This window comes from Haliaeetus albicilla, chromosome 4 (genome assembly GCF_947461875.1).
Source record: "Haliaeetus albicilla chromosome 4, bHalAlb1.1, whole genome shotgun sequence".
Taxonomy (NCBI): domain Eukaryota; kingdom Metazoa; phylum Chordata; class Aves; order Accipitriformes; family Accipitridae; genus Haliaeetus; species Haliaeetus albicilla.
In genome coordinates this window covers 45,352,588-45,380,426 of record NC_091486.1, presented here as the reverse complement: position 1 = coordinate 45,380,426, position 27,839 = coordinate 45,352,588, and the positions used below count along the sequence as shown (strand labels likewise).

The 27,839-nt window shown below is 55.0% G+C and overlaps 1 protein-coding gene across 2 annotated transcripts in view; it reads left to right on the top strand.

Moving 5' to 3' along the window:
- The first annotated feature begins 393 nt into the window (after positions 1 to 393).
- The window catches only part of EPHB2 (EPH receptor B2), a 138,672-nt gene continuing 111,226 nt past the window's right edge, over positions 394 to 27,839 (top strand). For both annotated transcript variants that reach the window (XM_069782283.1, XM_069782281.1), the window contains exon 1: positions 394 to 613. In XM_069782283.1, the coding sequence (XP_069638384.1) occupies positions 529 to 613 (85 nt within the window). In that variant the 5' untranslated portion in view covers positions 394 to 528. The remainder of the gene's footprint in view (positions 614 to 27,839) is intronic.

Below are 27,839 nucleotides of genomic sequence, written 5' to 3'. Positions count from 1 at the left end.
CGGAGCGGGGCGGCGGGCGGTGGGAAAGGCGGAGGCGGGGGCATCCCTCCGGGAACCCCCCCTCCGCCCCCGCCCCCGCCCCTCTCCCCGGTTTTTGCGGCGCGCAGTCAACCCCGGCGAGGAAGATTTGGGCTGAAATCACGGCTTTCTCTGGATGATCGACAGCTCCGGGAGAAACCATCGGCGGGCGGGGGGAGCCGCCGCCCGCCGCCCGCCCGCCGCCCCCCGCCGCGCCGCCGGCCCCCCGCCGCCCCCCGCCCCGCCGCCGCCCGCCCGCCGCCGCCGCCCGCCGCCCGCCGCCCCCGCCGGCAGCGCGGCGCCCCGGGGCGGGGCGGGCGGCGCGGGGCGCTCCCCCGCGCGGCGGCGGCGGTGGCTCGGCCCGGCCGCGGCGGCGGGGCCGGCGGTGCGCTCCGTGCCCGCGGCCGTGCCCGCGCCGGCGGCGGCCCCAGCGAGGGGGCTCGGCTCTGCGCTCCGCCGCCGCCGCCGCTCCCCCGCCGCCTCCATGGAGCGCCGGCCGCGCCGCCTCTGATGTCCGGCCCGGCGCGCACCATGGGGCCGCTGTGGCTCTGCTGCCTGCCCCTCGCCCTGCTGCCCCTGCTCGCCGCCGTGGAAGGTAAGGGGGGGCCCGCGGGGGGGCGGGGGCCCTTCTGGGGCAGGGCGAGCCCCCCTCCGGGCTTTTTTTTCGGGGGGCTTTTCTCCCTTTTTCCTTCTGGGGGGGTGGCACTCGGTCCCCCTCCCCACCCCCCTCCCCGCCGCACCCCCTCCGCAGCGCTGGAGGGGAGGCGAAGTTTTGGGGAAGTGCTGCCCCGGCTGGAGGTGTTGCCGCCGGAGCCCGGTGCGGAGCTGGGGGCCCCTCGCGTGTCGTCGACCGTGTGTCCGTCCCCCCCCCACCCCCGCCCCCTGCCCCGTCCCCAGACCCTCCCGATCCCTGCGTTGCCCTTCTCTCCACCATCCCTTCGTCAAGGTGGGCATCCCTCGCCGGCACCCTGCTCCCCGCCCCCCCCCGCAGCAGGTCCCCCGGTGCCGGTTGGGTACCGCGGAGCCTCTCTCCTAGGGATGCCCGGGCATTGCCACGCCGTGCCCGCTGCCGGCTGCTGGGAGAGGCTTTGGGGCGCACCTCAACAAGGCCTTGCCGGCATCCTGGAGCTCATGGCCGGCTCCCCGTTGGTGGCGTGGCTTTCCCGGCGTCCCCGGGAGGAGCTGGGCTCCCCGCCGAGTTCCCCCCCGGTTCTCAGACAAAGCAGAGCCCGGCGGCAGGTGGGGAAGCTCCTGCGGGGCTGGCTGTGCGGGGAAGGTGCTGGGCGGGAGCCCGGTGGGGGAGTCTAGGCAAGGGGGGACCCTTCGTCCTGCTCCCAAGCCCATCTCAGCCATGCCTGCCTCCCTCCAGCCCACCCGCTGCACGGGCGCCCCGGGAAGCGCCGGAGAACTGGGCTGGGCAGGGGTGAGAGCAAGGTGGCGGACCAAAAAGCGGCTCATCCTGGGAGCAGCGCGGTCCACGGGCTGCCCATCCCGGGAGGGCCGTGTCCGAGCTGGTGAGGGGCCGGGTGGCTCTGCTGTCCCCGCCGGCTTCGCTGGGCCGGCGGGCAGGCTGGGCGGCCGCTGCCGGCCTTGGGCGTGGAGGCGCCGGGCGGTGGGAGCTGCATGGACGGTGTTTGTCTGGAACATAGATGAGGCACCATTTATTAAGTTGGAGTTTTGGGAGATGACTCATGTGTTGGCCAGCTATACATCGTGATATTTACAATATGGGAGCTTGGCATAAATAGGACTATTTACGTTGCAGTGGAGAGCGCTAGCCAGCTCTGCTATTCAAATGAGCCCAGTATGTTTTTAATTATGGGGAGGGGAGGGTTGGGGTGATGAGCGTGTTTGTGGGAGCATACGTGTCCACGTGGGACGTCTGGCCTGATCAGCTGGCGGCGTTGACACTTACAATGGGGTTTGTGCTTGGCCAGCGGGGCCCGAGCGGGCTTGGCCGTGCAGAGCCGACGCTGCTGACTATGGCAAGGGAGGGAGCCAGGCACCTTGTGCAGGGGCAAGGTGACATCTCCACCCCGCCCTGCCCTTCCCGCACGTTGAGGGGAGCTGCCGGGTGGTGCTGCGGGATCGGTGACCGGCTCCCGGGGCTCTTGCACGCTTGAAGACGTGGGTGACCTTCCCACTGTCACGGCGGCAGCAGCGGGGACTGGATGCCTGAGTGCCTGGGCTCATCCCAGGGAATGGGGAAGATACGTCTGGGGATGCAGGGGTGGCCAGCGCTGGTGGGGGGTTTCACCCACCCGAGGTGATCACCGTAAGGTGTGCTTCTCCATGGATGGGGATGCTCCCAGGAAGATGGTCAACGGGGGTCCTGCACGATGTTTCCAGCGACCATCGCCATCTGGAGCTGAACGTGTTGATTTGGGTTCGGTGGGGTTCCCCCCGCGCCCCTGCTGTCGCCTCCTGTGTGTTATGGGGTTGCGATGGTGGCTCGCGGTGCCGATGCAGGCAACCAGCTACCGTGTCCCGGCCTTTCCGTCCTTGCAAAGGCTTCTGGAGAGCTGGCAAGGCAAAAGCGTGCGGGATGCAGCTCCCCGGTCGCACCTCTGCTCCTTCCTCCCCTTGGGAGCTGCCTCTTCCCGGGGCTCCCTGGGATGCTTGGACGCAGCTTCCATCTGCGCCTCCGGGTGCTCTGGGCCCCGTCGGTGCGGGTAGACTGACCCAACAGCAGCCGCTGGCCAAGGAGGTGGTGGCTGGAGCCCACCACATCCCCCTGGCCACCGGGCACCTCCGTGGTGGCGATGCCCTCCGCGCTGCCATCAGCAGCTCCGGCAAATTCCCAGGGCCAAAATGGGGGCAAAAAAGGCTCGTTCAGGGGAAGAACGTGTTACGGTTATTTGCCCAGGGATCCTGCCTCTTGAGTCCTGTTTTCAGCTCTGCTACAGAGCTTTTCTGTAATGCTGGTAATTTCACTTGTCTCCTCTGTGCCTCAGTTTTCCTAATTACAAGGCGTAAAATAATACAAGCGTCTTTCCCAAGGGAGCCGCGAGGTTTTGTTAATGAACATGACAAAGTGCTTTGGGATCCGTGGTTGAAAGCGCAGCCTTAGTCAGTGTGCCTGTGTGTGTGGTGTTTATTTATCTACATGCTTTATATTTCTCTGTACGCTATATATTCACTTGCATTTAACAAACCTTAATTAGAAACAAAGCCGATAGGGAAGGAAATATAAACAGGAGTGTGCATGAAAATTGGAAGTTGATTACTCACTGGCCAGCAGAATGCATGTCTCGGGCTCGGGAGGAAAGGCTGTTTGGTTAAAACTGGCTCTGTTAAAAGGAAATGTGAAAAGAACATAAAACATAAATCAATATGGAAAACAGGGAGGTGGATGACAATGTACATAAAGCAGAGGTTAAGAATTGCATACAGTTGTTAAGGCAGTTGCAAGGTAACGTATCTGCAGCTGAGAAAGTTCAGGCTTATAAAAGGAAAGTTTTTTTTGTGTGTTTTTTTTTAAAAAAACAAAACCAGAAAGTCAAGAACAAAGGAGTCCTGGAAGGGTCTGGATCCCGCACCGGTTGGTAACAGTGCCGCTATCACTAACGGCTCCTCTTTGTATTCCTGCTGGCATATGCTGCACGTGTATCTGGAGTACTGATACTTCCGAGGTATTTTTGGGGAGAGCTGGGAAGGGCACTTAGGTATTTTAAAATCAACAGCCCGGCTAACTCGCGTGCAAGGAGGTGGTGGGGGGGGAAACCTGAAGGCGCTCTTCACCCCGTTGGAGTTAACTTTTCATAAACCTTGAGGTGCTGGCAAGTTTCCCGAGGGCTGGAGGAAAGCCAGCCGTGTGCCAAAAAATGCGAAAGAAGAAACGAGATGGCCCTAATATCTGTGAGGGTGCAGGCAGCCCGGGAGCCGGCAGCGTGGAGGCAGTGACGGGCTCTGATGGGCGAGGGAGAATCACCTGGCATGAGTCTTGCTGGGAAGCGGCATCACGGGCGAGGGGACTCGATGTTGAGCATCCTTCTGTGCCAGGCGGTCGCGATCCTGAGTCCAGCCTTGGGCTTGGAGAGGGACGCTGGGACGGGAGGGCCGTGTTCTCTCCCAGGGTGGGCATGCCCAGGGCACGCCGTGGCTGAGGTGCTGGACACGAACACCCGTGCCCATCCTCTGAGTAAGCTGGAGACAGGACCTTTGCTGTCCTACATAGTTAATAATGTATTATAACGTACACAATATACGTTACGCATTTATTATATTGCATACATGTACATAAGATACAGTATATTGTATTTTATGTATGCTATAACATATTTTATTGTTCAAATATAGTCACCTCTCTTGACACATGGTCGTGACACTGCCGAGCACCTCCGCAGCCTCCCCCAGGCCCAGGGCAGTGCAGGGGGATGCCAGGGAACACAGGGCTTGGTCTGTGCCTTGTTGCCTCCGGCTTTGTGGTCTCAGTGGAGGAAGAATTTAGCCATCCCGCTGAGGTTACGAGTCGTGCCAGAGCAGTTGCTTTGACCTCGGTGCTCCAGGGAGCTGGTGTGTGCCTGGGGTGCGCCAGGATCATCGGAGCTGCGGGACCATCCCGGTGAGCCCGGCACACGGCAGAGCAGCAGGTGCAGGGAAAACCAGAAGATCTGTCAAGAAGCCGATCCACCCCATGTGTTTGAACTCCAGATCTGCAAATGCTGTCCTGAGTCCAGGCTGGAAACGAATTTTTGACAGATGGGACTGAGGTGCGGAGCAGAGACCGTGGTTTCGGGTCGGTTGTGTGCTGCCTGTCTCCCTGTTGCTGCCTCCCCTCTCCAGCCCTGTTTCCTGCGTTAATTTTTGACGAGGTGCATTCCTTGCACCCGCCTGCCCTTTGCATTACTGGGGCAGAGGCAGGGAAAACTCCTTTTGGAGACCAGATAAATTGGTGCCTGATTTAAACGTCCGTGTAGCTGCCATTGCCACTCTGCTCCTCTGCTTTACCCGGGCGGGAGCAGCAGTTGCTCCCGATCCCTGCTGTATTTCCAGCTACTCTGGGTGATAAAAGCTGAGGGAGCAGATGCTGGAGGGAGATGCCAAGAGGACGGAGCTGTAGGGGACAAGGGCTTGGAGCTGCACGGTCACCGATGTCCCCCAGCTCCTTGTGACACCCTACAGAGGGATCTGTGGGTGCCAGGGGGACATAATGTGGCTGTGGGGGTGCTGCCAAGGGGTTTTGGAGCTGTCACCCAAGGATGGGAGCAGCAGTCCCCTTTGCAGATGGGCTAAGGATCTGCCTGCACTGGTCAGTGGCCGTCTGTGTATACATACCTGAGCTGGCTGTGAAGAGGGGTCGCACCAGCGGGGCTGCAAAACCTGCCTGAGGAGCTGGGTTGATGCTGGATGCTGAGATACCTCCTGAGGCCCGAGTGCTTTTGTGCCAGTACAGCTTGAGCTGTGATCAACGAGAGTCTGAGCCCACCGCCGCTGCCCCAACACCCGCCTGCTGCCAACAGACCGACCCTGCTGAGGTGGGCGCTTGTGCGTGGGTCCGTCCGGGAGCTTCCCATCCTGCAGAAAGTCCTTTTTTACCAAGAAAGACCCCCCCGTCGACTCCCATCCTGGTTTGCAATCCCTCCCAAACCTGGCTTCTGGTTTGCAGAGACGCCGGAGCGAAGCGTGGCTGCCCGTTGGATCGCGTTGGGATGGGGGTAGCGGGGAGATCCTCGGAGGCAAAAGTTCAGCTGTTAGATAAGGGGGTAACGTCAGGGCCTCCTGCGATAAGGTGCTGACGTGCGGTGCGGGCGGGAGGGAGAGGCAGCGCCTGGGGGGGGAGTCAGGAGGGGGCTCTGCCCTGGCTGGTACCCAGCGATGCGGGGAGCACGGGGGGGTGTCACTGGGGACGCTGGAAGCGGGCAGTGACCCCTCAGGGGCTGGGAGGTGGCAGCTAGGAGGGTGTGAGGAAGGAGAGGTGCCCCAGAGGGGGTGTGCAGCGATATATCGATACCGACTTTATATCAATACCGGGTGTTTCAGGAAGATGCTGGATGGATGGTGATTTGTGCCAGGGTGCAGGCACAGGGGTGGCTGTGCAGGGTGTGCCGGCCCTCCCACTGTGCAAAGCAGGGTGAAGGCAAAGCAGTAAGTGAGGATGATGCCATGCCGTCCGCCCCTCTCTGAATTTCTGTGCTTGGGGATGAAGGGAGCAGCATTAGGTCTCTGCTACCCCTCTTGACGTGACTTGCAGCACCGATTGCCAAACGTTCAGGGAGATGAAACGGGCCACGAGGGCAGAAAGCACAGCTGTAATTGTGGATGGTCCCTGCCTCCGTAAATGTCACATAGGGGCGTTATTCAGAAATTATAGTTTTAGTGGCTGTGAGTAATCGCAGCTCTTTGGAGAGCCCACGAGAGGAGGATCTCTTGATTTAGACCTGAGCATCACGTGCGATGCGGTGCGAGGCATGGGGCCGGCTCTGTGGGAGCAGGTTCAGTCTCCCGGGTGGCACAAGAAGGGGCTGGTGAGCTCCAAAAGTTGGTGAAGCTTTATCAGTCGGTCTAATAAACTATGTTCTTTCCACCTTACCTCTCTTAGAGGCAGACCATCGCATCCGTAAAATGACCAGCCCTTAAACATACTACACAGTAACATTTTGTAAGTAAGGCAAAATGAGGGATCTAGCCAAAGGGAGCAGCTAAAATAGTGAAATACTTGCACGTGATGTAGGAAATGATATTAAAGCTCAGAATAAACACACACGTCCGTTTAATGTATGGTTTTTTTTTTTTTTTAAAATAATCTTGATTAAATGGCAAATTGAAGGAGGTCACCAGAGGTAAAAAGATGTTCTTCAGAAAGTATCTAAAAGGGGAAAATAGAAAAAAATCAGAAACTGAGGTGTGGTGAATGTAAAACCGTATATGGCAGGCTGAGAGGAGTTTGAAAAATAACTTGTGAGAAGAAATGAATTATCCCTCCAAGTTGCCCCTCAACAAATGAGAATTGGGAGGTTAAACCCAACCAGGATGGAACACCTGGGGAGATGGGTAACGACTTCAGTGTCCCCCCAAATGGCTGTGGCCAAGGGGACTCCTGCCAAGGAGCTTTCCTTTCCTGAGAGACTGCCCTGAAGTCGTGGCAGAAGAGCTTATATTTTAAAACAAATTGGTAAAACGAATATTTGGACCAGAGCAAATGGGACGAGCATCCTTTAAGAAGAGCTCCCTGGGTGATCCAAGAGACTCCAGAACAGTAATTTTAGAGGAAGGGCTCTCTTATGGATTAAAATCTGCTTAAAGAGGGGGAAACAAAGAGTCAGTTTTCCTACTGGATGGGGGTCAGTGTGAGGCTCGCGCTGTGCGACGTATTTATAAACGCACTAGAAAGGGGTGGGAACTCGAAGGCAAGAAAGTTTGCAGATTATACAAAATTATTCAGGATGATAAAAACAACAGTTGTCTTTAAAATATTGTAAAGGGATCTCATGACACTGGATAACCAGGCTATAAAGTGGCAGATTAAATGTAGTCAGTGATGAATGAAAAGGGATTCACATGGAAAAAATTACCCTAAACCCATGCATACACAGTGGCAGTCTTTAAATTACTTATTAGCATTTTAAGAAAGAGATCTTAAAGTCATTGTGGATGGCTCTTTGAAAGCATCAACTCAGAACTGGGAAAGGCTGGGAAAGGAGGGCGAAGATGCTTGTACAGGAGAGGTACGGGGGGGGGTGCTTCAGGAAAGATGCAGCTTGCGGTGGGGGGGGCACAGCGGTGCGTCGGGCCGTGGGAGGTATGAAGAAGAGGGTGATGAAGGGGTGACGATTCATGATTTTATATTTTTTCACTCGCTTTTGAGTTCTCAGGCAGCAGGTTTAAAGCCAAGGGCGATGGAGGGTTGGAAGCAGGGGTGCGCTGGGCACGGCGAAGCCCACCCCTGCCCCTCCTTGGTACCAGGGGCATCAGGATGCGCTGGATGGCTGCAGAAAGTGGGGTGCTTTCTGTACCTCCCCCCCGAGTGTCCCCCTGGTACACTGCTGGAGGTGGGAGGGAAACCAGGAATCCCTTTGGCTCAGCCTCCTGTGGTGGATGTGGTATTTGAGGTCTGTCCCAAAGGCTAAGGCGTCTTCTCCAGGCTCTGATGCTGGATGCCCACGCGCAGCCGGGGCCCCGTCGCCTGCCAGCTCCCAGCTTGGCTTTCAAGACCATCTGCAGCTTCCAAGGCAAAGTGCCGGGGGTGTCCACATCGCTCCGGGTGCTCGTCACCTTGGCCGTGATGGTGGACCCTACGGGTGCGGAAATGCCTTCCGGCCTTATGCAGGCTCTTGATTTTGGCAGGGTGGCCGGGCAAGGGTAAGGTCCCCTGGAAAACGCCTGTTGGCGCATGCCTTTGCCCTCCTTGGCGTTTCGGAGGGCAAGAGCATCTAGTTGGAGCTGGGGGAGGAGGAAAGGAGCTACCCGCAGCCCGGGGTTCATCCGGAGGAGGCAAAGGCTGGGTTTAGGGGAGGTGCTCGGCCCCTCGCCCGCCGGCTGAGCGGGTCAGGGGGTGGCGAGGGCGGCCGAGCGTGTGAACGTCCCCACGGCGGAGGGGACGCCTTGAGCCGCGTGGGCTCGTGCTCAAAAGGCCAGACAAAGGGAACAATGGGCTCCGCGGCTGGGCTCCTGGGCAGCCTGCGGCTGGCTGCTGAGCCCCCAGCATGGGAGGGGAGGGGGAAGTGGCTGGGCTGGCCGCAAAGGGCTCGGTTCCCCTCTGCTCCCACCCAGGCTTTGGGGGCCACTGGGACACCCGGTCGTCAGCGGACTGAAGGACGAAGCGCGTCCCAGGGGATGGTTATCGCACGGCGAGCGGCTCGCTGCCTGCGCCCGGCTGGGACGGGCTTATCTGGGGTCCGTCTGCCCGGCAGCAGGCTGAAACAAGTCCCGCTCTGTGAGAAGTGTTGCCCCAGGTTCCAAAACACGTCCCCGAAGTGTTTGGGGCCCTGCCAGAGCCTGGTGAGCTCTGGTTGCGCGTCCTCACCGTGGCTTGCGGGGACCCTTGTTGGGGGAGGCTGTTGCAGCACTTCTCTGCTGCTGTGAGGCAGAGGCAGGGGAGAGCCAGGGAGGATGAGGAAGGTCAAACAGGGGCTGGACCCTCCGGACCCTCTGTCCAGACCCTCTGTGAGCCTGGACAACTTCAGCAGAGGGATGCAGGACCCCTGGTGCACAGGGGTCATGAGAGGCTGCGTACGAGAAGTATCTCATGCGCCGTGGTGTGGCAATACAGGTTCTTCCTATCCCAGAGTTTCTCAGGGCAAGGGAGGACTGATTGGAGCACTCTGTCTTGGAGCAGGGGACAGGGAGTCCTTGGATGCTCTTCAGTCTCCAGAGGAGATCCTGCTTTTCTGAGCCTCCCAGGAGGCCACTCGTTCCTGTGGGGTGGCCACTGAAGACAAGTGCTTTGGCTTGGCTTGCTCGCTGAGACTAGAGGGTTGGGCATAATGTGTCTGAGGGCAAACTGGGCAGGAACAGGCTGCTCAGATGCCTCCAGGTGTGTGGTTGCTTTCACCCAAGAGACTGGTGCGTGTGTCCTACCCCGACCTGTATCTGCCTGCATCCACTGTTCACTCCCCCCAGGCACGGGCCGGTGGCTATGGCTGGTGAGGTAGCTGGCAGCGTCCTCCCCTGCTGCTGCTTCCCATGACTCTGCAGCTCATTCTCCCAGGGTATGGACAAGGTGCTGCCTCCGTGAGTCTGGCCTGGAGCCTTTCTCTCACGAGATGCACCTTGTTCTTGCAAGCTCAGCTTTTTGTACGGCCGGCGTTTGAGCTGTTAGGTAGGGGTGATGGAACTCACCGGTCTGACCCAGAAAGAGGGCTTGGTCCTAGGACATGCCTGGGGACAGTGCCTTTATCCCATATCTACCACCTATTCTGAACATGTGCCTGAAGAAGCTGTTTGTGGTCACAAATAAGAGCCAGGAGCGCTCTGGACTGACAAATACATGCGCAACTGGTTTGAGGCAAGGTACGGTAGAAAGTCTGCTGAAGATCAGGGTCGGGCCAGCTAAACGAGTTGGGTGCAGCAGCAGGGAGGTTGAAGAAGCCCTGGGCCGTCACGGAGAGGTTTGTGCGGTGGCGAGCGGCTGCGAGCTGGCTGGGCAGCTGCCCCAGCCGGTGCACGCCACGTGCTTGGGTGCGAGATGGGCTGGAGCACGTGAGGGGTCACATCTCGCCGTGCAGAGGTTACAGTCGCGTTTCATGATTTGCTTTGCTTGTAATCCTGTTTCCAGGCTCCACAACTGCAACTCGGAAACCTTTATGGTGAGCCTCACTTAATAAATCTTTGCCTTGTTTTACTTTTAAGCCTGTCTGGTATCAGGGGACAAAGCGAGCAGGAAAAATGCGTGAACTGGGGGCAGCGCAGATAAAATAAAACAAGGTGTACGAGCTGGCTGGAGTGCTTTGCTTGCAGGGAGGGGGGCTGGCCAGGCTGCAGAGAGTTAATTGTGGCGTGCCAGCTTTGGGGAAAGCGTTTCCTGCAGATCTCTCCTGCAGGATCCCCGTCACCTCCGAGGCTGCTTGCGGAATGCCCTTGCAGGTGGCTGAGTGCTGGTTTTGTGTGCTCGTCCCCAGCCTTTGTATGCACGCCCCGGCGCGCAAGCTGCCCGTGTGCACGCTGGGAGAGCACCTGCGTGTTAAATGCGAGCAGGCACGTGCCTTCCTTGCTGCTCTGGCGTAGAAGCGGACACAGCTCCGGGAGGGAAAACACCGGTGTTGTGGTTTTTTGTCTTCCCCTCGGGAGCAGAGAGCAGCCGGTGCCTGGACGTGGGGAATGGCTGGTGGAAGGGTATTAATTGCCCGGTGCTGGAGCATGCCGAGTGGTGGGATGGAGATGTCTGCCCCTCGGAGCTTGCTCCTGCCTGGCACGGGGTGTGATGATGTGGCAGCGAGGCCGTGGGTCGAGGCAGGCAGAGCAGAGCAGCCCCGCCAGGGACAGTTTCCAGCCAGGTTGGGCAAATGCATTCCTCGGACAGAGCCTGGAGCCGCCCTGTCTATGCCAAAACTGGGACAAAGCCCCGCTCCTTTTACCCACCTTGCAGAGGGATGGATAGTCCTTGTGTAACAAGGATCCTCCTGGGCTTCTCCCATCCTTGGCGCATGTTAGCACCGTTCTGGAGGCTCGGAAAGGATAAACACAGAAGTGTGCATGATGCTGTGTGGAAATCCCTTGACGGCAGACACGTAGCAGTGCAGCGGGGTGCTGGAGTGGGCTGGAGGAGGCGGCTGTGCCAGCTGCTCTGGAGGGGAAGGGGTGCCGAGCACCTCCGGGACTTGTCCCCATTTGTCTGCTCTACCTTTGGGGAACCTCAAAGAGAGTCCTCAGACAGATGCAGAGCAGTCGGGAGCAGGGCAGGCACAGGAAAGGTGCTAATTAGGATGTTGGCAGCATTAGTAGGGGTTGGTGTCTGGCTAGTGGGAAGTGTTGAACAGGCAGTGCAAGGTCTGCTCTGTGTCGCGCTCGGTGTAAATCTCCAGGCAGCAGGCAGCTAGCAAGTCTGCGGGTGGGATGAGGCCAGCTCAGGTGTGTGATGGAGTGTCCTGGGGTAGGTGGGTGCTGCTTTGAGTCCACCCGTGGCAGCTGGGTGATGATCGTGATATGGCTCTGTCACGGGGGGGGGGGGGGCGGCAGCAGATCTGCTCTGAGCATCACCTGGTGATGGGGAGATGCCTGCTTCGGGTGGCTGCGCTGCTGCTGCACAGAGCCAGTGCCTGATACACCTGATTTTCTCCTCCTCCTTTTGGCTCTTCACCTTTCTTTTTCCAAGGCTGTAGGCAAGATGGAGAGCAGAGAAGTTGCTAACGATGCTTTTTTTTTTTTGGTCTGATGTCAAACTCTTGTGCCTTCAGATTGAATAGCTGCCATGAGATTTTGCTGTGACTGACACCTGTTCTGGCTAGAGAGCGACAGCTTTTGATAAACACAGATCCCCTGGAAACGCTGAATTTACTGGCAGCTGCTCCCATTTGTCGTCTGGTCTCTGTTCCTGGATTTGGCTAAACCTTGCACCACTCCAGGAGGTTGCCGATGCTCCTCCTTGGGTCGAGCAGTGCCTGGGGAGGTCTCCTGGGCTCCACTGGTTTATGGCAAGTCACAGGACAGGCAGGAGGAGGAGACACATGCAAGTAAGGCTTTGCCAGGGAGTGCATCCAGGCTGGTCCTTCTGGGCCAAGCACTGGGGCTGAGCAAGTGTCTGTCCCCATCCTGGTGGGACACAGCTCACGGGTGCATGTGTGGGGCACGTGGGCATGTGCCAAAAGCTGGATGAGCCGGGTCGTCCCTGGCGTTCGCTTTCATCCCTCGGCATTGCAGAAGCCCATCCTTGCTGATCTGCAGGGCTGAGGGTGAAGTACAACCTTTCCAGGCTGGGTCCTGCAGCACTGCTTTGCTGGTCCCAGTTTGTATATGTTTCTCTGTAGGAAAAGGTGGGGCTGCAGGGGGGGAGCTCTGAATTTTGGACTGGACAGTAAGGGATGCCTAGGGGATACTGCCAGGGGCTGCGGTAGGTTTGGGAGTGGCACGTTTGGGGACCAACAGGAGGGACTGGTGGAGCCCTCACGTCCCCGTGGTGTGCTGGATGGGGTGGCAGGGGCTGCCCATATGGCTTTGTGCTGGGGGAAGCGAAGCAGGTCACCCTCAAGGAGAAGTCTTGCCCTGTAATTTGGGTGGCCTAAATATGACCTGAGCTCCCGCTTGTGGGTGCTGAGCCCTTGGAAAGCTGACTCGGCATTTTACCGTGCGTTTGGGAGGTCCTCGGTGTGTGGGCTATAGAGGGAAAAGGGAAAAAAAAAAAAAAAGGGATTTGCGAGGTCAGCCCTGGGTGTGTCGTCCACCAGCCTCAAATTGCTCAGTGGCCAGAGGGGTGGAGAAGGGCTTGGCCCCTGCTGTGGGTCTCCTGGGGGTGCCGGCAGCTCATCAAGCCATGGTGGGATGCCCACCCTGTAGTGCTTCCATCAGGGTGCCCATCGCCCTGTGCATGGTGCATCGGGGTCTGTGCTACGTGTGCTGGAAGAAGAAACCCCATGGGAGGACGGGCTCAGGTGGTAGCACCTGAAAGGACTGCGGGGTCTCCTTTCCTTCGGTGGCAGGAATGTGTTGTACGCTTGCGCAGGACTAAAATAAACCTGCTGGGAAAGTCCCATCCCAGTTAAAAAGCCCAGCTGTGCACTGAGGGACACATGCCTCTCCTGGCTGCTGTGGCTGGGGATGCTCAAGGCAGGGTTTCTGAGGTGGTGGTGTCTTTTATCTGATGCAGAAGAAGGGTTTGAAATCAGTGGTAGGTTCTTGTGCTCGTTGTGCTCCAGAGCTTTAACTCTGAGAGGCCACCTCGCCTGGCCATGGGCTAACGTAAGTGTTGGGAGCCCACCTGGAATGGGTGTGTGGTGGCCACAAAGGAGACGATGCACCATGCCAGAGAGTATCATGAGGGTGACCAGACAAACTGATGGATGAGTCAACAAAGCAAAAAAAAAAAAAAAAAAAAAGCCTTGGTTCCGTTCCAATTCTATAACAATAAATGAAACAAACATCATGTTCAAATTGCCTGAAGAAATCCCACCCAGCAGCGGGGCTGAGGGAGACCCTGCCAGTTCAACATTGAGTGGTCCCGCTCCAAGGATGCACATCCCATGTACAGTCCCCATCGATGCGTTGCAGCAGAGGCGGTTCCTGCCCCACACCCCCCACTCTTTTCCACTTTCCAGCTAAGCTGAGGGTCTGGAGGGGAGGCTTCGCTTTGCTGCACAAGCCTGTCCTCCAACGTGAGTTTGGTGTGACCCTGTGCCAAGCCTGGGCTTGGAGAAAACAGCTTTTACAATAGCTCCCCCTCCAAATCTTTATTTCCTTCTCAGACAGTCAAATTAGAGCACCCTGGGGGTGGTTTGTCCCAGGTGGGCATGGTTTCCTGGGTCAACCTCTGCTTGAGCCAAGTGGAGGTGTTTGGATGTCCTCCCCCTGGAGGCTGGTTCCTGGGAGGGCTTTGCCCATGCTGGGGACCGCGGTCTCTGCTCCAGATATGGAGTGGCAGCCTGGTAGAGACAGTGGGGACACACAACTTGGATCATCTCGGTTTAGTGAGGTTGGCTCAAAATCGAGTGTTTTAACAGCTCAGAAAATGTTGCTGTGGGATTTATCCAGTGTCTTAGGAGGGTGGTGGAGGGTCCCATGCTGGTCCTGGTACTGCTTCTAGGGGAGAAGGACATTGAAGTCCACTGAAAGCTGAAAGCACATCTTTGCAAGAGCAGTTGCATCTCCTGCACCCAGCTTCTGGGACCCAAAAACAGTCCTGGAGGGGTGGTTATCCTTTGCCCTGCTCTGGACTGCAGCAGGGGTAAATATTCACTAGAGATCAGTGCAGCAACTGCCAAGTTGCTTTTATTTTGGTCTCTGGAGATAGCGAGGCCCGTTGGAGGTGTGAGTGGGGATGGCCCACGGCAGGGCTCGCCGGCCTTTAATGCTTGGAATAGTTTTGCCGCTTGCATTTGCAGGGCTCTGGCGGAGATGAGACTTGCTGGTCTCCATGGTTTTATGTGCCATGGGACTGTGCCAACAGTTTAATCACAGCTGAACCCTCATAGAACAGCATAAAAAATGTTGTAGTTGGGATTAGGTTACCCATCCTTCCTATAAAAGACTCTATAAACAGTCCATCAAGCCCAAGCATTCCTCTGTTGGCTGTGAGGTCCTTTGCTCTTAATGGGTCTGGCATTTGCTTTGACTAACTCTTTTTTGGGGGGGGAGGGCACTGCTTTAAAGGAGCCCCCAAAGGATGGCTTTTCTGCTTGCATTAATGGGGGAACCCAACTGGGCTGGCTTGGCAGAGGCGGTGTTAGATGTCAGAGGATTTGGCTGGGGAGGCAGGGGGTAAGAGGCAGCCGTGACAAGCCCAGAAGGCACTGACAACAGCAGCTGCTCCCTCCTCATTGCTGAGGGCTTTTTCTGTACGGATTTGCTGTTTGCTGGGGTGCTAGAGAGTTTTCCCTGACCTTGGGGCAGGCAAGGACCTGGGGACTCTTCCTCTTGCATCTCCCAGCACATCTCAGACCTGTCTTGTCTCTGCTGCAGCTTGAGCAAGTTCCCAAAAGCTGTTGAAAATTCTAAAGCTCGGGCTGGGCACCAACTGGTCTCTTTTCTATCTATGGGTTTGCTCCCACCTTCACCTTCACCCTCACCTTCATGTGTGATGCCTGCCATAGAAGAGCTCCTGGTTTAATACCACCTGTGGGACTTCCTTGGGGTGCTTTGAGTTTTGTTGTTCACCCTTTGGGGAGCCACGGGGCAGGGAACGGATAGATGTGGGTGGTGCTGAGGATGTTGCTTGTCCTGGCTGCTGCATCCTTGAGGCAAGTCTGTGCACACCTCAGTTGTGTCTTGGTGCAGTTCATCTATGGGACCTCATAGATGCTCCTGCCTGGGACAGTCATCTCTCCTGGAGACGTAAAACCATGGTTATGCTCCTGCTCTCCTAGCAATGGAGGGGAAGGAAGAGCAAAGTCATCATTTGTTTGCGTACCCAGACTTAGCCCAAATCCTCCTGGCTCCAAGGAGGTCCCGGCTGTGATGGCAGTCCTCTCAGTGACACCTGCCTGCTTGGACGAGGACTGAAGCCGTCCCGTTGTTTCACACACAGCGAACGTCTGTTTGGTGGGAAAAGCATCCGTGCTGCGGTGCCAGAGCCAGGCGCAGGGGGCTATCCCTGATCGGTGCCACCATGTCACTGGGACCATCTGGAGTTTTTGCTGGCTGGTGCTCGCATCTGCTGAGCCACACCAGCTCAAGGGGCATTTGCTGGAGGAGACCATACTTTCCAGTGCTTTTCCTAGCAGAGTTTAATTTATTTTAAGGATTGTGGCCCCCTCCCCCCCCAGCTTTCTTTTGAAGATGATTTGGTCAATTTAATCACCGGCACAAAAGTGGGGTTTCTAATGTAAGCTGTTAGCAAGACCCCCTCCCTTAGTATCCTGCAGAGGGCAATTCAGTCCACCTGCCTGGGATGGCTGTTTTAGATCATCTGGCTTGTCCTCGGAGGCCCTTTTCTCTTTGTCACTACTATCTGTAGAAAATTAACAACTGCATTAAAGTGGAAGCATTATTTTTTCATATGGCAAACGCCAAGGGAGGTGAATCCTATATCCTTTACCTGAGGATGCTCTGCGAGCCTGGAAGAGCATTAGATACCTCAGCATCGGTTTACTTCATCCCTCCCCATCGTGCTGACTGTAAGACAAAAATGAACCTGGGGCTGGTTCCTGCAGAGCCCACTGAGGTCCAATGCTGGGAACTATTACTTGGAATCTGCCAGCTAATCAGCTTTTAATCCCTTGAGCATGCTTTTGGCGATATGGAGTTGTACGCCCAGGCAACGGCTGGGCTGTCACTGGCACGGCTGGCTCTGCTCCCCCGTGCTGCTGTCACGCCTCCTGGTTTCGGTAGTCAGAAAGCCTCCTGCCTTGTACACAGTTACTCTCACCAATCAAACTTGTAATCTCAGTGAAGAATGAAATCAGATTTGTTTGACAAGACCTGTTTCCTGTAGAAGTATGTTGACTGGTGCTAATTATACTCCTGTTCTTTAATTCTTTATGATTTGAATTACATCAGCATTTTCATTATTTTCCCAGAAGTGTTTTCAGACTGAGCAAGACCTTGAATGCCCACAATTTCATCGTGTTATAATCCTAGTGCATCTACTAAATGTGATCCTTCTTCTGCACTGAGATGCTTCTGCGTTAGTGTCTTCAAGCACTTACCAGCTTTCTTCTTCTCCCGGGCGTCCCCTCATGGGCTCTTGCTTGCTAGTTCTTGAACTCTGTTGAGTCTGTCACTGTGAAATATGTTTGATTTTCTTAGTTCTCCCCCTCCCCATCCCAGTCCCTGAAGTGTTATGAGCTCTGATACTTCTCAGTCAGAAGTTGTCCCCTGCCTCGTGCTCTCCACTGGATGGTGCGGCTCATGGATCTGCACCATCTTTTCCTCAGGGTGCTGTTGCAAGTGATAAAGATCTTTTTAAAGTCTCCTCCTGCCTTCCAAAGCGCTCTGGCCTCATCTCTCTCCCCCTTGGCAAAGGAGATGGGGATACTCTCTGGAAACACGGTGCTGGAAAGAGCTATGTAGGTTTGCTCCACTGCCCAGTTACTCATGCAAACATTGACCAGTACTGGAACCAGGCTGTGGAGCTTTCTTGTGGTTTTCTTCCAATTTGATGTTAATGGCTAGTCCCAGAATTTGATTTTTCAACCTGTTGTGGAGGTGTCGTACAAGAATTTCATGTGGCCATGGTTCCTTGGGCTTGTTTATGAAAATGTCATAATGAAAAGCCCAGAAATGAAGATAAACGATGGCTGCAGCTTCTCCCACCTCCACGAGGCTGTTGGCCATATAGAAAAGGGCCAAGTTGTTTGGTCACCGCATGGTCTTGATGCATCTCTTCCAGCTGTGGCCAAAGTCTTAGTTATTTGCTAGACGCTTGCAAATGGTGTGTGTGTTTTTTAAGAGAATTACAGCCAGGCGGTCCCTGGGTCGTTAGTTATGTATGAGCTAAGGAATCCTGCATTACTAACGGGAGGAAGCAGCCCTGTCCTCCTGAGGGCTATGGAATTAACATCCTACTTTCCTAATAAAGACACAGACTGGCTGACCATGGCCATCCTTCACAAACTGTTAAAAAGAACTGCAGCAAGGGAAGCTCTGATTGCATGTAGGGCAAAAAAAACAACCCCCAAAACAAAAACCAGCCCCCAGAAATTGCCATGAAAATGGTGCAGAGGCGAAGCAGGGCCCAGAAAGGTGATGGGATCTCCAGATCTCCATTCCTGGGCATTGTCAATGCTTTTTTCTATGTTTCTGTGAATTTTAACATTTTTACTTAGCATTTTGTCTATGTGCTTAAAAGAAGAACACCACCATAACTTTTTCTTGCCTTCAGCCATGCCAGACATGGCTTTTCCATAGGTTTCCTGTATTTGCTTCACTTCATGCCAGTCACAATAAAATACGAGTTGCTCGTTTACTCTCCTTCCATTTCTCATGTATTGCCTTTGTATGTGCGGTTGTCACCAGCGCTTTGTTACTCTGAGGTTGGTTTTGGATGAAGTTGTTATCTTCCTAGCCTGTCAAATTGTAGCCTTTAAATTAAAAAAAAAAAAAAAAAGTTGTTTAAGCTTTTCTTTGAGTCATAGAATCATAGAATGGTTTGGGTTGGAAGGGACCTCCCAAGATCATCTTGTCCAAAAGCCCTCTGATTTTCATTTGTACTTTTCACTCCTGTTTCCTGGTTGACTCTGCTTGTGAATTTTCTGAGATTTGGGAAATTAATGGATTTGGAGCAATGGGCAAAGCCATTTCAGGTTTGGCTTGTCCTCCCTTTGGCTAACACAGGCTGTGATCATCAGTGCTGGGGCAATTGCATGCTTCCAGTCCAGTGATTCAGTCCTCTTTCTGTGTCATTATGAGGTCCGAAATTGTAGACCTCGGGGTCTTTGATGCACTTTATACATTAAAATTATATAACGAGCCTGTCCTCACCGATCACAGGTTATGATATAGCATAACAATGACAGATATTGACAGGTACAAGGCACCAGTGTTTCCAGGCAGTGTGAGAAGCAGATATCTGGTGGTGAGAGCTGGGTCATTTGTGTCCATCACGTGTTGGCTTTCCATCACATGTGTCATTGCACCATTTCATACTCTGAGCATGTTTCTGATTTATATCGATGAGCCTGGTATTAGACCAGGGAGACCCTACCTTACTCATGCCTTGCCATCTTTGTGCATCTGTGGGATTTTTGCTCCAAAACACAATAAAGAGAAAGCAATGCTATTTCCCACCCCACACCAAATAAGTTGTAATACTAAACAGATGGGCATCTTGGAGTAGGCAGAAGGGGTTGTGTTGTCAGTGGGATGGGGTGGCTCCTAGTTCCCTTGGATGGTTAAAGTGGAGATGGGTCTGGATGATGTATGAGAGTATTTCCCAGCCTGTGTTTCCAGCCAACCTTCCTGGGGGCAAAATTCAGAGCTGCGTCTTGTAGCTCCACTTGCCAGAAGAAGGGAGCAGCGGGGTGGCAAACGGAGTTCTGGATGAGATAGTGGCTTGCATCATTGTACAGGAGATGTTGTACTGGGCAATTGATTTGGGGTCCTGCTATGTCTGCTCACCTTCTAGGAGAACAAGATTTTTCAACTCCATCAATAAAACAAGGCATCTCCATCTTTGATCAGAGTAGACATCCAGCTCTGGTGTCCCTGTCCCTAACGTCCCCCTGCTGCAGTTGTAGCAGTGATCAGGGTTTTGCCCAGTCAAGTCCTGAAAACCCCCAGTGCTGGAGATCCCCCACCTCTCTGGTGGCCTGCCTCAGGGCTGTACAGCCCTCCTGAGGAAGCAATGTCCTAAATAATCTTTTAATATCCTACTTGAACCTCCCAATACACAATTTATATTTTGAAAAGGTCTCTCCTGGGTGAAGATGCCCATCCTGGAGTCACTTGCTGTTCTTGTTTTGTGGGATGAGATGCTTTCTGCTTAGCTGGGCATGGGTGAAAGCTGTGTTTTCTCTTCATTCCTTTCAGTCTTTTCTTTAGGAAATCGCATCTTTCTGGGAATGGCCAGGTTCAGGTTTTAAACTATGTCTTTGTTTTTTATTCTCTACTTACCCTGCCCCAAATGTTGGTACTACATGAATAGCATTGCCCCAGTGGTGATGATCCTATTTGGCCATGGATACCCCCTGCTCCCGAGATCCTGTCCTGGAGGTCTGGGGAACAAAGCACCTAGGAGGAGGTAGGAGAGTAGCTAATCCATGAGTTGTTTTATCTCTAAGGTATGGTTCACAACATTCCTGCTGTGCACGAACTAGAAATGTCTGCAGACATCCATAATACCTCGCAGGAGTGATGCTAAACTAAACGCTGGAGTGCTTCAGTTTCTCTTTCCTTGGAGTAATAATTTGCAATCATATCCCAGCTTCAGAAAGCACCTGAGTCAGATGGGGTGAATTATTTGCAGACAGCAGAGCTGTCTTCTCCCGCCCACCAACAGCATCTCGCAAGTGGAGGATGTGACACGAGAGGCTGTGGCTATGAAAGATGTCCAGACATGGGAGCGGGTCCATCCCGGAGCTGGAAACGCTCCCTCCATCCCTGCTGCCCCCTGGCACACCTCCTCCTTCCTATCGGCAGCGGTGGGGTTTTTAATAGCCATTTCCCTGTAAAATCAGAAAGATTGCTGGCTATGAAATACAAATGATACGTACTAAATGCTGTGTAATGGATTCCACTTGCAATGTTTCGTGACTGTGTGTTTCTAATAAAAGCCTCCGGGAGCGAGGCGGAGGCTCAGGCTCACCCGATGGCGGGTGGTCGGGATGCTGGGGAGGGCTGGGTCCTGCAGCCAGCACGCGTGGTCCCCACAAGGCTCACAGGCAGCCAGGGCGGCTCTGGTAAGATGAAACAGCCAGCTCTGAAACCTGACAGAGGATGCACACCAAGGAAAAAAACAAGCTCACAGCAATGCTCTTTGAGGGGGGTTGTCCGTTCTCTGCTCTGCCGGTGGAGATGTGGGGTTCGGGGGAAGAGGGCAGCAGCAGGACTTGCTTTTTATTATCATGGGACACAAAGCTCCCCTGAGGACATACCTTCTTGCTCAGGCTGGCTGTGAAGAAGGGAGATGTGTGCTACGCAGTGCTTTAGCGTGGAGAAAAGCATGTAGGCAGCACTTGGTGCTTTCAAACTGGGGGACGGATGAGTCACCCTAAGGGTTGTTGCAGGGGTAAGCAGGGGTTTCAAGCCATTTACGTGCAATTCAGCAGTGTTAGGAGTATGGGGGGGTTCCCATGGTGCTCCACCAAGATGTGGATTTACAGGCATGTCCTGAAGGGCCTTGGAATTGGCTGCTCATAGGAAAATACTCTAAGTGGGTCATCACCACTTTTTGGGCACCATTGCTAATGAGATTCCTGTCTACAGCAAGTACCAATGTTAGGACAGTAATAAAGACTGGAGAGGACGGGTTGGTTACACCTGCGACAATTTGGTGCATCAGGGGAACAAAAGTGTGTCTGAGTACGGCCATGGAATACCTGAAAGCAGGGAGCGTGGTCCACAGCTGTGGGACAGGAGATGCTAACCAGGAAATCTCTGGCCCTGAAAAAAACTTTGAAATGCATTGCCCTGGAGTGAAAGAGCTAATCAGGTCCTTGCTAGGTGAGCCAGGTCATATCGGTTTATCCTTTCCTTGTGATGCTGGGTCCTGGATGCTGGGTCCATTTCTGGTGTCCACAGCTGAAGGAGTATCAAAATAAAAATAAACCAGCTACAGTCATGACTCAAGGTATGGAAAACCTGCCCATCATTTGCTTTATCCAGCAGATTAAGGAGTGTCTTCTGGCTCATCTGCTAGTACCAGCCTGGAGGAAGGCTTGTTAATTGTGAAGGTCTGTTTAATTTAGCAGGGCAGGACTCTGTGGCTTGGAAGCTGGACTAATTCAGACTGGTAGAGGAGCATGTTTTTAATAACGTGTCTAATTAACTGTGCAGCAGCTCACCCAGGGATGTAGTCGATTCGCTATTGCTCGTAATCTGTAGATCAAAGGTGACTGATTTCTCATAAACCGGTTTTGACCCCTGGGGCTCTTCCCTCCAGCTAATACCCCTCTGTCTCCAGCCGTCCTTGGGCACGTGCTGGGCTGGAGGGATGGCCAGGCAGCCTGACCAGGCTGTTTGCTGGCTTAGAACCGTGCGAGCCTGGGTTCGGCTGCGGCGGATGCCAGCACCTCGTGCTAAAGCCCTGCTCCCAGTGCCCGATGCGGGAGCGTGCTGGGCTGGCTCTGCTCACCCCATCCTCTGCAGGTACCATGGAGCAAACATCTCCCTGATAATGCGCATCTTCCTGAAGCTTCAGTTTCAGGGGGTATGCTAATAAATGCAAAGATGCCTGGACACAAGCTACTGATCAGGGTTACCTTGCTGCATACGGGCATCTCCCAGCCGCATGCGTCAGGGCTGCTGCGGCATCGGCTGGCAATTACCCTGTGCTGCTCAAGGTTCCTTCCCACGGGCACAAACCAGGGCTGGGGAGGGCTTTCCGTTCTCAGAAATTTAACAGCAATATTGGATGCTTCCTTCTGAAAGGCTCGCCCTTGGCTAAATAAACCCAGGGAAGTCCTTCGGCCGGTGCTGAGCAGAGTGTCGGACCAGATGTTCGCGCTTCACCCGTCTGACCTCCCGATCGATGGAGCCGTGAACTGTCCTTTGTTCGCCCGTCCTTGTGGTTGGACACCCGCTGCTGCGTCTGTGACAACTGGCCCTGCTGCAGACAGCCACTGGCCCCAGATCTCGGGGTGGGAGTCCCCTCTGCCCCCAGGCTTGTGGGGGTGTCAGCGCCCAGGGTGCTTCGCTGCCCCCTCCCCTGCAGCAAAAAGGGGTGGAAGCCATTTTGTTCATGCGTTTGGTTTGTGAGCGCTCAGTGTTGTGTTTTCCAGGGTCTGATGTTTCTCTGCTCAGTGGGGAGCAGAAAATGCCTTTTTTTGGGGGGGGGGGGCGGCCACAGCCGGCGCTGCCCCCAAGCACTGAATGAGCATTTGCAAGCCTTGCGCCATCCCTGTAGCGAATGCTGGTGAGGGCTCTGCTCCCGGGCACGTCACTGCGTGCTCTGCCCCATCCCAGGTGCCACCTTAGAGGACCCATGTATTTGGCCAAACTGTTTGGGTGTCCCCTTCTGTCACCTGTGCCTCTGCAATGCAACATTTCACTTTTGGGGGCTTTCTCACATCAGTGACCCCATCAGGCAAACATGTGGTCTCTGAAGGAAAAAAAGTTATCAGCGATAAAAGGCACTGAAGGTCCAATCGTGTTGTTTCACATTCACCCAGCTCCTCTGCGGTGGAAACCAGCTGGGTGTCAGCAGCCGTCGACTCCCCAGCTGGCACAAGCGTATCCCTGCAGGGATGTTCCCTCCTGTCCCCCACCTCTCCCATCCCTCCGTGTCTCCTTTCCCAGTCTCCCTGGTGCAGGGCTTTGCTCCTTGTGGACTCTCCCTGGGGATCAGTCCCAGCCTGGGGACATCATGGCACAAGGACAAGTGGGTGTGCAGAGCCGGTGAGGCTGGGCTTGGCACTGTCCTGGCATGGTACAGGGAACATTATAATTTGCTTTTGCCCATGCTTGGAGCGGGGCAGCTTTAAGGACATTTTTACCAAGTTCTTTAAATCCACGTCCCGTGAGTCAGAACTGCGTCAAGAGTTAATTATTTGGTCCAAGAGGAGTAAACAAAGGCTCAGCCAACGGGCTTTTTTTCATCTGTAAATCCCAGGCAGTGTGAGTGGATAGATGGGGCCAGCAGCTCTGTGCATCCCACCGGCGTCTCTGCCGGGGGCGGCTGTGCTGAGGCAGCCGGCCCCGGTGCCTGTGCTTTCTGGGCAGGATAAATCAGGAGACACGGAGGAGTGCTGCATCCTCCATGGGTGGGAGAGGTACCTTCTGCAAACCGAGGAGGTATTTTTCACCCCAGGGAGATGTTTTCCAGTGCCTGGGCTGCTGGGGTGCAGTGCGGTGCGGACATGCTCCTGGCAGGGCTGGGACCGGCCGGTGCCCCCCTTCGCTGCCCATCGGGATGTGGGTTTTGGGGAAACTCGCCTTGTGCATTTGGGGCGAGCAGCTTGGAGGGCAGCATTTGTGCTCCAGGTGTTCTCGGTGAGCAGCCAGGTATGTGTTATGGCAAAAGGGACTTCTTGAAGCTGGCAGCGCCTGATGGCGTTTGCAACGGAGGGTTTCTGGTGGGATTGGAAGAGCCCTGGTGCCCTGCGAGGCTGCCCTGGGGTGTCAGCCCATCTCCCATAGGAGCGTTGCTCTTGCTGCATCAGCCACGCTGCCCTGTGGATGGCGAGAGGTGTCGGATAACTTTCCCGCAGGCAGGCTCTGCACTCGCTGAGATCAAATCAGCTGGATGTGCTCCAGCTTCCCAGTTCGGAAGAGCGGTGCTGCTGCTGAGCCCCGGGCTGTGCTCACCATCTGCTTGAAAACAGCTGGCCTTGGGGACAGGTAGCCGGAGGGTCATGTCTGGGCTGTAGTGGCATCACAGCCTCTGGGCTCTCTGTGGCACTGGTAGCTTGCCAAGCTTTCCAGAGCTCTGGAGGAGATGCAATGACCACGTACAAAACTGTGTGTGCAAGCTCACGCTCTGCCCAGTGGTCAAGTCTGGTCTTGAGGACATCTGTGTGGTCACCCTCAGCCCAGGCTACATGTGTTGCCTGCCATAAATTCCGTGTGCATCCCAGAGGCAGCAGCCCATCTGCTCCAGCGTCGCTGACAGCGGTGCAGGGTGCTGGTGGTTTCCCATGGCTTGGTCATCGTGGCCGCTGGCTGGCCCAGGCTCTTGTATGGCGACAGCAAGACCTGCTGGGATGCTCTCAGGGAGCAGAACCCCCTGCAAGAGCTTTGCAGATGGGTGAGGAGAGCAGTGTTGCGATGGCAGAGGACCAAGCACAGTGTTGGGAAATGGGAGAGGAGCAGTGTCCTCTTCTTTTAGTGCTCCTGGGGGTTTAGGCACATCTCTGGGTGCTCAAGCACATCCTACAGATCAGAGTCTGTCCCTGAGCAGGGGATGGGACTTGAGCCCTCCAGAAATCCCTTCCCATCACACTTGTGGGATTCAAGGATCATCGGGAGTGCAGCAGTAAGGGGAGGATGAACTTGCTGCTCCCTCACGTGTTTTCCTCCTGCAGACATTGATTTATAAAGGCTGCTTCATGCTGAGTAGGGAATTTGGGGGATGGTGCATTCCCTGCACAAGACTTTTCGCCTGATTTCCCATGTCAAGGCTGAGGAGGTTGTCAGGTAACGCCTCAGTCACCCTGTACACTAAATTTTGGAAGTGTGGTACTTTTATGAGGCTTGGACAGCAAGCCCTAATCCTGCAAAGCTGTAGGTGTTTGTCTGCCTACCCTTTGGTGCTTGGAGGACGCAGGGCTGCTCTCTCTTGGCAGGGTGGTTTTGCACGTGGGGAAGGAGCGGGGATGCAGCCAGGGGATCTTTCCACAGTCCCCACCACGCACCCGTGCAAAGAGCACTGGAGGTCTGGGGTGCCAGGAAGAGGGTGCAGACACAGCCTGTCTCAAGGGCACGTCTTCCCCGTGGGGTCCACAGGTGCCTGTGGGCGAGTTTGCTGCGGGCTGTGTGTCTCTGGCTTTGCATGGGCAGTGCTGGTCACCATGGTGTCACTTCAATGTCATGTGCTGGAAGGGTCCAGGGGTGTTGATCAGTGCCAAGCCAAAGCCATTGCAAGGGGTCAAGGTGCTCCATGCTCACCGATTTCCCCAGCCTCTCTTAGGGCAGGTGGTGGGGAGGACTGCCTGCCTTAGTTTCCCTGCCAGCCACTGGAGAAGAGCAATACCTCCTCCTTGCAAAGACATGCTTGGAGGAGCTGGGTAGTGCTGCGATGTGTGCAAGAAGCTTTTACCTGTGGTGAGAAAAGGCAATGAAATAGGGACCTTCCTCACTGCAGAAGCACAGTGGCAGCTGTCTGTCCTTCCCCATGTCGAGTCTTGATGGCTTGTGCTTGCCTGTCCTGCTGTGCGTAGTAGCTGTGCAGTATCTGTGCTGGCTGGGGGTGGCACTGGCCGTGCAGAGGGATGTGGAGGAGCCACGAGCTCACAGCTGCCTCTGGCCAACATCCACGCTGATACCTCTGCTGCTTTATACTCAAAGCTTGCTCAAGGGGGGTGTCCCTGTTGCTGCCACTCCTTGACAAAGCATCTGAGATGCAGAGCAAGGAAGTAACAGCACAGCATGGGCAGCGCGGGGCCAAACTGCCTGTTTTTTCGCCTGGATCTGCCCTCCCCGATGCTTGTCATGTTGTCTTATATCCCAGCTGCTCAGCTAACGCCCTGGGCATCTCTCTAATTTGACTCTTGCCAAGATGTTGGCTGAGTTGTCTGGGAGACTGCTGCGGCTTTTGCAGAGCCGATGGGTTATTTCTCCTCCCGGGTTTTGGTGATCATGCCCAGGGGGCTGGGACTGATCCTGCAGCAGTACTTGTAGAGCCACTGTGGCCTCTCTGGACCACATGCTTTAGGCACCCTCCTGGTCCGGGAAGGGCTTGCTGAGCAGCTGGACATCTTGGCATCGCTTTGCAGCATGTCCCCAGGGTGCTGGGGCATCTCCATCCCTGGAGCTCTCTGAGGCTTAGCTAGGCAAAGCCCCGGCTGCCCCGGTCTTGTGGTGGGGATGGGGTTGGACCAAGACCCCCGAGCTCCTTTCCACCAGCCCTGTGGGATGCTAGAAAATCATTTGCCATCCTCAGACTGTGCTGTCCCTGCTTGGTGCACGGCCAAAAGTGTTGGCAGGGGAGAGGAGAGCTGTTGGTCCTGGGGCTGTCCTCGCCCTGCAGGTCTGTAGGGGCTCCGCTGACCACATGAAGGAGCTGCTTGAGAGCAAATAGTTGTCCTGGGGGTGCTGCTGCTATCAGGAAACAACTCTGAAGTTTCTAACATGGCCCCGACACCGCACATCCCTTGCTCTTGGATGGGGCAGGGTGAACAGCCGCTCGGGGTGGGAGGATGCTGCCAGCGAGGAGTCTCAGGGGCATCCGTGGCTCTCAGCATCCCCATGTCACTGCTGGTCCCCAGCCTGCAGCCACCACATCTGCTCGTCCCTCCTGGCTTTGCCCTTTTTTTTGGCTGGTGTGTGGGGGATCTGCCTTTGCTGCCTGACTTCACACTTGAGCGTCCCCGTGGACTTGCCTTTCCACAGCTCTGGTTGTGTTTGCTTTTGGTGTATTTAAAAATTCCTCTTTTTCTGTCCTTTATGTTTGCTGGCAGTCGATTTTTTCATTGATACATCCTTTCGCAACTGTCTGCATCTTATAACTGCTAATTTACTGCTGCCAACTTCCCCTGGTTTTAATTTATACAATATGTTTATTCTTACTGCAATTTTTTTCTTTTATTCAAAGCCAAGATAATTTTTAGCTAAATACGCCTTCTTTTATGATCACAGATTTATGAGATTTTGGCAAGGCCTTCTTAAGCTAGCTGTAATTACTCTTCATTGTTTTTGTTTACATTTGCCCCCTAATCAATTTTTGCTAATAATTCCTTTCAACTTTTGGAAATTGCCCCTTTTCCACCTCTGGGTGTGTTTCTTGTTGGTGGGTGCAAAAGTCTCTTCCCACATACGCGTAACCAGATTATGGTTGTCTCTACCTATGCAACTGCTCATCCTCGGTTCATTGATGCCCTCTTCTTCAGCTCTCAAAGTGAGATTCTCTCTGTGATTACCCACATTGGTTATATTAGTTCTGTGATGGAACTGAATCTCCACAAGCGTTGGGGTCTCCAGGACCCCATCCCAGTAGCAGCCTGGACCCTGGCGTGTGTTCTTCTCTAGTCCCATGAGCAGCAGAGCTGGTTCATAAGCTGCTGCCACCTTCTCCAGGCTGGTCTGCAGACCTGCAGATACATCCTGGTGTGGACGTTCTCCACCCCTGTGCTGGTCCCCGGTCCCCCAGCTCCTCAGTGCAGCCCTTGTGGGTGATGGCAGCTCTGCTGTGGCACAGATGCAAGTCGTACCTGAGATTTCAACCCTGGAGGGGCTTCTCTCTCCTTGCAGTCCCACAGCCCATCTCCTGCCTGCTTTGGAGATGCTTTTTCCCAATGGAGGGCAGCTGGCTGGCTCCTGCTTGATGGGCAGCACAATGATGGATGGATGGAGCACATCTTGCCCAGGCAGGGCCACCAGCGAGCAGGAGCCTTGCAGCATCCACCGGTGAAACATCCCCTTGGTTCAGCCGGCTGCCTGGGGAGGTTGTATTAGTGTGTAATGAATTACCCGGGCGTGAAGGA